A 12,963-nucleotide genomic window follows, 5' to 3' on the forward strand; every position below is an offset into this window, starting at 1 on the left:
CACATCATCAAAGCTAGATGGCTTAGCAGTGCTGTCAAGTTGCAGCAATTCATGTTTCCTGGATAGTGCATGTGTCTTGCATGGGCAGCTGTCAAGATAGTCAGATACAATGTTGTAACATCAGCCTTCTTTAGTGTATCATTTAATTTCATGAGTGAGGGAGATCTGACTGCACTGAGATGATGTGGATCCTTCCTGAGCTGGGATTCTGGATGATCATCAGAAAAGGTAGGCAACGAAGTCAGGAACTGCAGTCCTGCTAAACCAACCAACTGGAAGTGGCAGAAACTCAGAAGTGGCCTTATCTTTCCTCCTTCTACAATCACAGCAGTTAAGCTATTTCCCTTTAGCTCCATCAGCATGCTGCAGTTTTCAGCATGAGCTCTCACCATATTTGTAATGGCAAAGAATGATGTATCATCACCCCATGACTCAATGTATTTGTATTAGCCTGTGGCTTTCCCTGATTTTATTCATGGAGATGCTGAAGAGAGCTCTATTGCCTCTCTTAGGAATTCATTAAGACCCCATTCTTGGAGTACCTCTGAAAAAAGAGGCACTTTTTAGTCCTGAGTCTCTCTCCAGCAGGTAGAGAGAGGCTTTGTGTTTCTGTCTGTTGTCTTTCTGCTGCTGGTTATAAGATGCTCTGCTATTTTCTCCATTTTTGCTTCCAGCTGTGGGCCTTCAGGAAAAAAAAGTGCAGGCCAAGGCATAGATGAGGGGAATCTCACATGCAAAGGCTCAGGTTGTATTCTTCTGTCTCAGCAAAACCAGAATATTGTCCCTTGCAATACAGAACTTCGCTGTCACTATTGGAAACATGGTGGTCTTCAAATGATGGCCAGCTCATTACCAAAATGGAGAGAGAGATTATATGAGAGAGATTGCAGAATGGCTGTGTTCATAGATGTCATAAAAACAAGCCATGGAATGTGGTTTTATTCTCTTCTGATATCCTGGTCTTTGCATACAGTTTCAAGGGTCTGAAAAATACAGGCACTCTCCTACTTTCTTGGGGAGTTTTTTGCAATTTCTTCTTCTCCATAGGTGACTCCAGGGGCTTGCCTTGTATGTTAGCTCCCAAAATTATGCCAGACTTATTCCCAACCTCTTCCTCCTCCCCCACAGAGTTTATGCCACCATGCATTAAACAGATGCTGTGGCTGAAAGTCAGGCTGCTTCTTAATGAATAATTCAATGATGGAGAGAGTTTCAAGTAAAAATTAGGCAAAATTTTTTTACTCTCCCCACTCTGTGTATTTACTAGTTGAGAAGATCCAGATGTCTCTGGATAGGACCCAGTTTTCTAAATTGTGTCCTCATTTGTAAAATCTATGAGAGAAGGTTAATGGGGATCTCATTCTCCACCTAAGCTCCAGTGCTTGCTTTCTGCATGTTGCAGACTCCACTAGTGATTTAAATTACTACAGCAGTAGGGTGGGATTTTTATTTTTCAGGCTCTGTAGCCGGGTTTCAGAGGCAAAACTGGTCATACAAGAAGGTCAAATGAATTTTCTCCTGTCTAGTTCCCAGCAAAGAAAATTTCAGTGACCATTTAAATAGGTACCCTACCGGCTTCTGAAACAAGGTCAGTGACAGTCTTAAAGTGCATTTTACAAGGTACCTGAGTTCATATTTCCCCATCAGAGAATGCTCCAGCCTTACACCAGAATCTGACTGCCTGCAGCATGCAAGTGTCCTTTTTGCTGGGGAAGGGATTTAGACAGCAGCTGGAGAAGTCTGCTGAAGCAAGTCAGAGCAATCAGTGCCAGTTTAGCATGTCTGACTATCCACTTATTTCTATGCACTAAAATGCTTTAGTCTTGGGAGGAAAAATATTTGAGTCTCAGCCTCATTTCAACATAATTTTGGCTTTTATTTCTGGCTTGTTAATACCATAGAGAAAAGATGGACTAGCTTAGTGCAAAATTCAAAGAATTCTTTAGAAAGTGTCTTCCCTGGTTCTTGGTATCATCAAGGAAGTTATTATCCCTTTCCCACTGATGCTGCAGAGTACCAGACTGCTTAAATGGTATGGTGTAACAGTGCCTGTTCAGTGATGGCTTGATGTTGGGTAGCAGCATTCTCTATTTGTATCAGCTTTTTCTTTTCCTCCTGTTCTCATCCTCTCTGAGATTGTTGTCCTCAGAAATAAAACATGAGCCAAGTAACATCAAACTTGCAGTGTCATAGTGAGTAAGAAATGAAGCAAACTGAAGTTGTCAGTTCCATAGTATTGTTTTTAATGGATTTGTGGTGCTGTTTTGCTGTGGAATTCTTGTGTGTAAATCAACCATGTGAAAAGCTTTAAATACACTGAAAATACAGCACAGGAGTTCAGATCACACAAATAGATACAGGAAGAATGTTTCATCTTGCCAAGGACATTTTCAAATAATGAATGTGTCTTGCATTAAATTATTTTTTCCCTTTCTGAAGTCTAGATATTGCTGTCACAGAAACTACTCTCCTGCTGGTAAATGGGAGCCCAACAGTCAAAAGAACCATGGAGTTCCTTTCTTGCTCTCTAGAGGGAATCCTTTCTGGGATTAGGCAGATCTTCAATAACTGGTGCAAGGAGAACCAGAGCTACTGAGGGTATCAGTCTCCAGGAATCTCTTGGCACCACTTGTTAGTGCTCAAAAACATTTTTTGAAAAAGTTAATCTCAAAAAGCCCAGCTAAAAGGTGGAGATGGTAAGACATAAATACTTTGCCTGTTTTAAGTATGGCGTAATGTGTGTCTGACCCAGCAAGCACCTTTGTCTCCTCAGCATGTGCCTGACAGCATTGGTGAGAGCACCCACTTGTTGGGGGCCTGTGCTTTGTTCCAGGTTCTCTGAGCCAGATCCTAGCCACACACTGGAGGAGCGAGTGGTACACTGGTACTTCAGCCAGCTGGACAACAACAGCAGCAATGACATCAACAAGAGGGAGCTGAAGCCTTTCAAGCGTTACGTAAAGAAGAAAGCCAAGCCCAAGAAATGTGCCCGACGTTTCACTGACTACTGTGACCTCAACAAGGACAAGTCCATCTCACTTCAGGAGCTGAAAGGGTGCTTGGGAGTCAGCAAGGAAGGAGGTGGGTGCCTTTCCTCTTCCCCATTGCATGAGAGTAAGAGACTGACATGGAGTTACAGCAAACTCGGGAATCTGTTTTCTCCCGGGTGATTCAAAAGTGCCACAGATTGTGTTAAGAAAATGAATGGGATTAATACTCTGTCGTGCAAATGTAGTTCATTATTTGTGTTATGGCTCTGTCTTATATCCCTTATCACAGGCCTTTGTGTTAAGTACTATACAGAAAAAGAGCAAAAAGATGAGCTTTGCACAGAACCTTACTTGTACTGTAGAAGTCATTGGAAACTAGTTCACATCAAGTCCTCTCTGAGTAATACACTGCTAACAATATTTTCTTGTCTAAGCTGTGTAGGTTAGATGATGTATGAACCAGTGCAGACCCAGTCCTTCTCTGGAGACCCTGTTGACTAACAGAAATAATATTTTTCTTTGTTACTAAATACAGAATGTGGGAAAGTGGATGATGCAGAGAAAACAGCTCAGAAAGAAAGCAGAGGGCTGTACTGTTGCCCTTTTTCAGAGTTAAATTGCACTTTCAGGTTGGGGGAGAAATGGTGTATATTAATATTTTCCCTTTCTCTTAAGTACCTAAGCAACCAACCCACCCTCCTTCCTTTTCTTCCTCTTTCATCTTCACTTTGTCTTGTGTTAGGATCTGGACCAAACTGATATTCATGGAAATGTTATGAATTGAGACTGTTCAACCCAAATCCAGTAATTGAGTGTGGGCAGACTTGCTTGGCAGAAGGCAGCAAACAGGGAGATTTCAGGGGACTAATTTCCTGTACAGGTGTTTTATGGCTGTATAGACAGCTCTTGTGGTAACAGTCATGCTAGTTGGGAATGGTGGGTAGCATTCATTCTCCAGGCTTAAACTTTTCTTATTTCTTTCCTCAGGTTTAGCTCAAGTGGGAAGGGTTGGTGCATTTGGGTGTTGGGAATTTGCCTTTTCTAGGTGCTTTGCAGACATCTTAGTTATACGCCTGTAATGTTAATTGTCAGCTGAGATGCATTCATCTTGCCTAGCTTAGGGAAAAAGTTGTTTTGTTTTGTTTTTCTGAGTAATTGGTACCTTACTGAAGAATGACATGCAAAAATAGCAACCTTGTTACTTAATTTTATTACCTTCCCAATAAGACAAATATGCCAAATGAGTTTTATTGCTATTTGGCCTGGAATAAGACTCTCTGGAATCTGCTGCCTTGGCTAACCAAGTGTTCAAAATTTAGTTTATGGAAAGGAAAAAAAATATGAGAGAGAGAAGAAAATGTGAATCTTTGAGCCTGTGTGAAGGAGAAAGAAAGCAGTGATACATTTTTGTGAGTGATTGCCCAGCTGTTTGCTGAAAACAGCCACGATCTCATGGATTCCTCTGCTGTATGAGGACAGGGTGCAAAAAAGGGGCTTCTTTTATCATGCAGTTCCACGGACCTCCTAAAGGTGTGACAGACCTTGAGGATCAAAGATAAATGGACAAACTATGTGGAAGGAGGACTGAAGGGAGCTAAAGGATGGTGAGGACTAAAAGAGGGAAGAGTGCAGGGAGCAGGTACTAACATGTAAGAAAGAGCTGGAAGAGTCTACTTTATCATAGAACCACAGAATTGGCTGGGTTGGAGGGGACCTCTGTTGCGACGAACCCTTTTCTCGGGGGGACACGGCTCTTCTCTACATTTCCCCCTTTTTTGTTGTTTGTTGAAAAATAGCAATAATTTACTGTTAGCAGGAGATGAGGTCTTAAAACACCAGCTCAGTTTTGCTGGTACTCGCCACCTCGGGATGCCTGGCCATGCAGAGGCTTCTCCGAGCATTCAGCGCACCAGTCTTATCGTGTGTCCCTAGGGCTCCGTTTCAGGACCGCACTGTCGCGTGTCCCTGGGGACTCCGTTTCAGGACCGCACTATCGCGTGTCCCTGGGAGACTCCGTTTCAGGACCGCACTATCGCGTGTCCCTGGGGACTCCGTTTCAGGACCGCACTATCGCGTGTCCCTGGGAGACTCCGTTTCAGGACCGCACTGACTTGATGTGCACTCAGAGCTCCGCTTCAGCTTCAGCATTCCTTGGGCTTGAGTTCCACGCGCCAACTCGCTGCGCCTTTCAAGCCTCATTCTTCTCTCCTGCCTGGCTCGCCATTCCGGGCTGTTGTCTTGCCGTGCTGGGCTTTTACTCCAAGCTCTTCACGCCGCCTACAGCATTTAAGCCTGGCCTTGTGGAGCTTCACTTGTGGTTGCGTATTTGGAGCTCTTTATAGAGCGTCCCGCACCAACGTAGTGGCTCCATCTGACGTGGTTGCGTATTTCGAAGCTCTTTATATCGCCTTCCGCATTTAAGCCTGGCTTTGTAGAGCTTCCCGCACCAACGTGGTCGTGTAGAGCTTTTTTATAATACCTCAGCATTCACGGCTGCTGTTGCTGCCCGCATTCTCCACCAGATGTTGCGGCGAACCCTTTTCTCAGGGGGACACGGCTCTTCTCTACAGACCTCAGAGATCATCAAGTCCAACCCTTGATCCACTACTGCTGCAGTTACCAGCCCATGGCACTGAGTGCCACATCCAGTCTCTTTTTAAATATCTCCAGGAACAGAGAATCCACCACTTCCCGGGGCAGCCCATTCCAATGTCTGATCACCCTCCCGGTAAAGAAATTCTTTCTAATTCTGCACCTTTAGAGGTGCAGTAACCAAGGTTGGGATGGCTCTTTTTCAAGAAGTCATGAATTTGTGAGGTGGTAGATGGCAGGTTTGCTCTGTTTCCTGTCCACAAGAACTTCTAAATTAAGAAATAATGGGTAGCTTACCACTTCTCCAACTTGCCCTTATCCTGATCAGGGGTCCATGCAGTCAGTCAGCTAGTCCCTGTATTTGCCATCTCTTGCTTTCTCTGTACAACGGCCTCCAAACATTTGGGGTTGAGGTCACTGTGGGTCCATGCCAAGATCTAGTTGGGAGCTTTTTTGATGACATACTTTCAGTTATAAATTGCCATTTAGATGAAACCAAAACAGTGCTAGGAAATCTGCTTGGTCTGGTGGCCACTTTGCACAGCTCCTGCCCCTCTGATTAAACTAGGCCTGTTTCAGAAACAACTCAAGATGGCAAAATTCCATTCCTGGGTCTCAAATGGAGCAGCCACAATGAGCTGGCCTTTGAAGGTTTGCAGAAGGATGCAAATAGTTTCTTAAATTGGGGCAGAACAGTGAGTGCTTGGAGAATGCCAGAGTCTTTGCCATCATTTGATCTAGGATTGTCTGTTTGAGGAATTGTGGAAGGAAAGCAGGCTGATTTACAGCCTGTTAAAAGTTAGCATTCATCAGTGCAGTCTGCACAGCCTGAGTTAAGGGGAGAACCATCTGTGATCAAAGGACAAATTTAGCTCTGTGCATTAGTCAAAAGGCAGGGTTCTTGAGAGAAGATAGACACACACTATAAAGCTTTGCTGGAAAGTTACTTGACCCAAGATTAATTGGAGGCCCAATGATCTTGGAGAGGAAGACTGCAGATCTGAGCAAGGCTTATACTAGTTGTGCTGGCTGCAGAATGCTGGAGTTGAGTTTTACCACTACATTCTTCCAAATTCAGGAAGACAAAGTCAGCATTTTGTGCATGCCCAAAGAGGAGCTAAGGGATTAAGCACTGAAATGTCCCTCCATCAGCTGACGGGAAGTTTCCTTCTACCAGTTTAGATCCTGTGATGGCTTTGCCATCCGAAAGCTTTTCAGGTGGTAGGTGTTGAGCACACTTGACTGGGCTTCTAGGGGTGGAACCTAGGCACCATCTGTGCCAACAGCCAGCTACCAAGAGTGCAGTCCAGAAATAGGATCAAAATGTCTTAATTAAAAAGGAGAGGTGGGGAGGGTGTGTGTGTAGTTGAACAGCATGTCGCTTCCTGCTGGAGCTGAGCAAATACTACAGAAAGAAGGAAAAACAGTCATAGAATGGTTTGGGTTGGAAGGGACCTTTAAAGGCCATTTAGTCCAACCCCTCTGCAGTGAGCAGAGATGCCTTCAACTGGGCCAGGTTGCTCAGAGCCCTGTCCAACAGGACCTTGAATGTTTCCAAGGACAGGCCTTCTACCACCTCTCTGGGCAACCTGTCCCAGTGTTTCACCCCCCTCATTGCAAAAAATGTCTTCCTTCTATCTAGTGTAAATCTAACCCCTCTTCATTAAAACCTTGGTCCTATCACAACAGGCCCTGCTAAAAAGCCCATTCCCATCTTGTAAGCCTGCTTTAAGTACTTAAAGGCTATAGGTAGACCTTATAGAAGTCTTTCATCTTTAGGCTGAACAACCCCAATCCCTCTTTGCCTGCCTTCATAGGAGGTGTGTTCCGTCCCTCTAATCACTTTTGTGGTTCTCCTTTGGAACCACTCCAACAGGTCTGTGTGTTTCCTGTGCTGAGGACTCCAGAACTGGACACAGTGCTCCAGATCAGGTCTCACGAGAGAGAAAGAATCACCCTTGACCTGCTGACCATGCTTCTCTTTATGCAGCCTGGGATGCAGCCTGTTGGCTTTCTGTGCTGTGGGTCCACTTGTTGGCTCATATCCAGCTTTTCATTTACCAGTACCCCCAAGTCCTTCCCTTCAGGGTTACTCTCAATCCTTTCACCTCTCAGCCTGTATTGATTCCAGTGACTGTCGTAGCTCAGGTGCAGGACCTTGTACCTTGAGTTGTTGAACCTCATGAAATTCACGTGAGACCACTTCTTGAGCTTGTCTAGGACATGAAATCCCATCCCTTGGGTGTGTCAACAGCTTGGTGTCATCTGCACACTTGTGGAGGATGCACTCAATCCCACTGTCATTGGTGAAGCTATTAAACAGCATTCATCCCAATACAGACCCCTGAAGGACACCACTCATCATTGATCTCCATATGGATGTTGAGCCATTGACCACAACTGTCTGGATGTGACTGTCCAGCCAATTTTTTATTCACTGACCAGGCCATCCATCAAATCCATATCTCTCCAGTTTAGAGAGAAGGTTGTTGTGGTTGGCTGTTTCAAAGGCCTTACAGAAGTCCAGATAGAGGGCATCCATACCTCTTCCTTTGTCCACTGGTGTCACTTCATCACAGAAGAACACCAGATTGGTCAGGGAAGACTTGGCCTTAGTGAAGCCTTGCTGGCTGTATTGAATCATCTCCTTGCTCTGCATGTGCCTTAGCATAGCTTCTAAGAGGAGTTTTGTCCGTGATCTTTCCAGGCACAAATGTGAGGCTGACAAGTTGGTAGTTCCCAAGGTCCTCCTTTCTACCCTTTTTAAAAATGGGTGCAATGTTTCCCTTTTTCCAGTCACCAGGTATTTCATATGACTGCTATGACTTTTCAAGTATCATGTACTGTGGGTTGGCAAATACATCAGCCAATTCCATCAGGACTCTGGGATGCATCTCATCAGGTCCCTTAGAGTTGTCTATGTTCAGGTTCCTCAGGTGGTCATGAACCTAATCTCTTACACTGGGAGCAGTTTTGTTCCCCCAGTCCCTGTCTTGCGGCCCAGCGAATGGACAATCTAAACACAAGATTTAATGCAGTGATATTTGGGAACCTTCTTATGGTTTCTCATTCTCTGGTATATTCTGGTAATGAGGATAATTCTCTGTCACTGACTCTGGACTGATGGTGGTTAGATAGCTGACAAGCCTGAAAGGGTGTGAGAAAATGGTAACCAGGTAAAGAGTTAGCAAGAGGAAATTCAGAGTACATCTGGTTGCAATTAGATTAGGATGTAAACAAGCTCCAGTACTTCAGTGCTTGTTTTTTGTTCACCTTGGTCAGATAACCTTAGTAGAGATGCTGTAGTTCATTGCCTTCAATCTTAGAGAGCTACTGAGGGTTATTATGAGTCGGGACATCACAACTGTGTTGGACACAAAATAGGGCTTGTGGTAGCCTGTCCATCTCCTTCACCCATCAGTGGTAACAGTTTTGCTCATTTCTACCTATAAAAAGCTGCCAGGGTTTTCTTGAACCTTTTCCTTTTGAAAGGCAGTTGACCTGCTCTGGTGTGTCTAGAGTTGTTACCCAAAATAGTGTACTTGTGAGGCTGAGCAAAGACTCTGCATTTTGAAACTTTGTGAATGAGGTTACCCTGTAATACCCAAGGTCTTCCCAGGTATATGTCAGTAACCTGCTGCCACTCTCAGCCATATTCCTTCCTCCCTTTCCTGTCAACTTTATGCTCAGTACAGTGTTGCTTTGGTGGGATTCTGTCTTCTGTATGTGTCTGTGCCTGACCAGTGGCAGGTGATGGGCTTTCAGGGTGGTTTCCCAGCATGGCTGTGCAGGTTGGACCCACAGAGAACACAATCCCCCTACCAGACTGCTGGAGAGGTGTTCCTGGACCAGCCTGGAGCATCCCTGCCCTTTGCATCAACTCACCAGGAGGTCCCTACCTCTTTCTGAAGATAAATCGGTCTCATTCCCATCAAGTCACTTTGCTCTTAGCTGAATGTGGAACAAAAGGTCTGGGTTTTGGGTCACTGTGCATGGCCCAGCAGTGTCACAGCCACCAGCCAGAGGATACCCCGGCTTGCAAAAGCCCTGGGCTTTTATTGGCATCCCCCCAGGAGAGACCCAGTTAGCTCTGAAAGAATCTGAATCTGGCAGCTCTGCATTTTATACCTGGGTGCAGAATTAAGTGAACAGCAAGGGTTCCTCTGATCTCACCAGGGCAGATGGCCAGTATGAGGTCAGTGTTCAAGGGGCTTGAAATAACTTGCTGTGTTTATACAGTTTCTCTTACTAACGATCCCTAGAGCCAGTGTGTTGTGACCTGTTTCAATCTCGGCCACTGCCACCCTTTCTTCCCCCTCTCTTTTCTATCCCAGCAGTCCCACTTCTGTCCTGCTGTCCAGCCTACTGTCCCTGGGTCTTCCTCAGCCTCACCTCTGCTCTCTGAGATCATCCTGTTCTTCAACAGAGCTAAGTTTGCTTTAGCTGCAAGTGTGCGAAGTACTTAATGTGCAAAGCGAAGCTTTACAATCAGGTCAGATGCAAGCACAAACCAAAGGCAAGGTTTGGGTGACAGTGTGAGGCCACAACAGGCTTACTGCTTCTGCTGGGGGCAGGAGTTCCCATTTCCAGCCAGTCTCTCATTTGAAATCAGACCAAGCAGCTCGCAGGAAATGTAACATGTAAGGAAATGTTCCTGTAAAGCTCCTGTAACCCCTGCACTGCATGTACCCAATGCGTGTTTGTTATTGAGGTGAGAGCCTGTGTCGTGAGCTCCATCTGGTGTAGGGTCCGTGTGTCTGTAACTAATGACACAGTCACAACCCTGATATGTGTCCCTGCCCTTCTGGAAGGTATGAGTTCAGGTCTCTGATTTTAGGCTTGGATTGTTCGGTCCAAGTTTAAGATTTAGTAAATCTGGGCTGTCTGTGGCTATACCTACACTTTTCTGGCTGCTCCCTGCCTCCATGATGTTACTTTGCTTGCTTTTAGCAAAAACTGTTTTGAGAAACTTCAGGTACCATTTGCATCCTTCCTTCTTTCCTTATTCTTTCTCCTTCCACTGTTTAGTCTAACCTCAACTGTTGTTTCTTGCCCTCTGGATTTCATGATATTTCATGACTACACCACCAAGTATTTAACTTTTCTCATCTCCAGCATGTTAGCCTGACTCTTGCATGTGAACCTTCAAGGAGTGCTGATAGGACCTGCTGTGTGCATTCTCAGAGGAGTTCTTTTGAACCTGCCCTCCAGCAGCAGTGAGGAGGCTTCTTTATCATGCCGTGGCATTTATTGCCTTTAACATGGTTCTTGGATTTTACAGGTAGCCTGAGCAGTTTCCCCAGTGGAAAAAGACAAGGCCTTAACCCTTTCAGTGAGTATCTTGTAAAAATGATTCCTTTTTTTTCTGTGATAACCATGTGTCCCAAAATTCATTCTCCCCTGATCTCCTGTGATCACCAATACTGATATAGAAACATCTGTAAATATCAAGTTAGTTGTTCATAAGAAATGTGAATATGCAAACTGCAGTTCTGTTGTATCATCTCGAAGTCCAGCACTGTGTCTTCAACTGAGGCAGATGGTACTTTGCTAAGGAATTAGAACAGGATACAGCACTACTGGGTGAACACTCTCCTACCCTATTCTCCCTGTTTCGAGCAAGGAATGTTTTAGGTGATTTGTTGTGTTTACATTACATTACTCCATGGACAAGTTCCCATGAAGACTCTTCTCTGCCCTCCATATTTTATGGCAGTGAATTATGACACCATTTCATCAGGCATGAACAAAACCTTATATTTCTGTTGCTTTTTGACTTGCTGCCTCATGGTTTCACTGGGTGCTTCTCATTTTGGACTGCAAGAAACAGTGAGCAGTTCTGTCTTTCTCCTGCCACTTGTTATTCTATAGCCCTCCAACATATGTCTGGTTAGACTCCTTTACATGTTAAAAAGACCCAGGCTATATATTTGCATAATGACAGAAGTATCCTATATGTCTTCCTATCCTCCTTATGTTATCTGATCCTGATGAGATGGGCTGGACAGAGAACTGAAGATCAGCTAAGCCTTGTACATTGTAGTGATGCTTGGGAGGAGTGGCTGACACACCAGAAGGCTGTGCTGCCATTCAGAGAGACTTAGACAGGCTGGAGAGTTGGGCAGGGAGGAACAAGATGAAATTCAACAAGGGGAAGTGTAGAGTTTTGCATTTGGGGAAGAACAACACGATGTCCCAGTATAGGTTGGGGGCTGAGCTGCTGGAGAGCAGTGTAGGTGAAAGAGACCTGGGGGTCCTGGTAGACAAGAAGATGACCATGAGCCAGCAATGTGCCCTTGTGGCCAAGAAGGCCAATGGCATCCTGGGGTGCATTAGAAAGGGTGTGGTTAGTAGGTCAAGAGAGGTTCTCCTCCCCCTCTATTCTGCATTGGTGAGGCCGCACCTGGAGTATTGTGTCCAGTTCTGGGCCCCTCAGTTCAAGAAGGACAGGGAAGTGCTTGAAAGAGTCCAGCGCAGAGCTACTGAGATGATTAAGGGAGTGGAACATCTCCCTTATGAGGAAAGGCTGAGGGAGCTGGGTCTCTTTAGTTTGGAGAAAAGGAGACTGAGGGGTGACCTCATCAATGTTTTCAAATATGTAAGGGGTGAGTGTCAGGGAGATGGAGTTAGGCTTTTCTCAGTGGTGACCAGTGATAGGACAAGGGGTAATGGGTGTAAATTGGAGCATAGGAGGTTCAAGTTGAATATCAGAAAAAATTTTTTTACTGTAAGGGTGACGGAGCCCTGGAACAGGCTGCCCAGGGGGGTTGTGGAGTCTCCTTCACTGGAGACATTCAAAACCCACCTGGACACGTTCCTAGGCGATGTACTCTAGGGGGCCCTGCTCTGGCAGGGGGGGTTGGACTAGATGATCTTTCGAGGTCCCTTCCAACCCCTAGGATTCTAGGATTCTATGATTCTATGCTTCCTCGTGTGTCCTCAGTTCTAAGCATGTATTTGATTTATGTCATCTGCTAAAAGCTAAGCAGAGGCATTCAAAAACTTGCGTACTTTGGCTTTAGCTGCTTTCATAGTCACTCAGTGTGCTTTAGGGTAGGGCAGGCCATCCTTGTTTAGCACTCAGATGCTGCATTGCATGTGTAGATATTGAAGTCAGTCTGCTGGTTTTATGAGTTGGTCACTGAGCACCGTGAGGTCTGACTCCAGAGCTCTGCAGACAATTTCAAATACCACTGTCTGGAGTAATTTTGCAGGTTAAAATATTCACCTCCCATGGTAGGGCATGTTGATTACTGATCCCAGTGAGCCATGTCTGGTAACGTTTCTCCTTTCTGAAAACCAAATTCATACTTCTGTCTTCTCTTCACCATCTTTGCACCTGTAGTTAATTCACAGAGCTCTTGCTCTGATCTGTAAGAGC

At 45.1% G+C, this 12,963-nt stretch overlaps 1 protein-coding gene across 6 annotated transcripts in view; it reads left to right on the plus strand.

Moving 5' to 3' along the window:
- SMOC1 (SPARC related modular calcium binding 1) overlaps positions 1–12,963 on the plus strand; it is a 128,119-nt gene that overhangs the window by 111,004 nt on the left and 4,152 nt on the right. For 4 of the 6 annotated variants that reach the window (XM_071744499.1, XM_071744498.1, XM_071744497.1 and 1 more), the window contains 2 exons: positions 2,834–3,081; positions 10,864–10,914. In XM_071744499.1, coding sequence (XP_071600600.1) covers positions 2,834–3,081; positions 10,864–10,914 — 299 coding nt within the window. The remainder of the gene's footprint in view (positions 1–2,833; positions 3,082–10,863; positions 10,915–12,963) is intronic. The other 2 variants (XM_071744500.1, XM_071744501.1) reach the window with 1 other exon arrangement.

The sequence above is a fragment of the Heliangelus exortis genome, chromosome 5 (assembly GCF_036169615.1).
Source record: "Heliangelus exortis chromosome 5, bHelExo1.hap1, whole genome shotgun sequence".
Classification (NCBI taxonomy): domain Eukaryota; kingdom Metazoa; phylum Chordata; class Aves; order Apodiformes; family Trochilidae; genus Heliangelus; species Heliangelus exortis.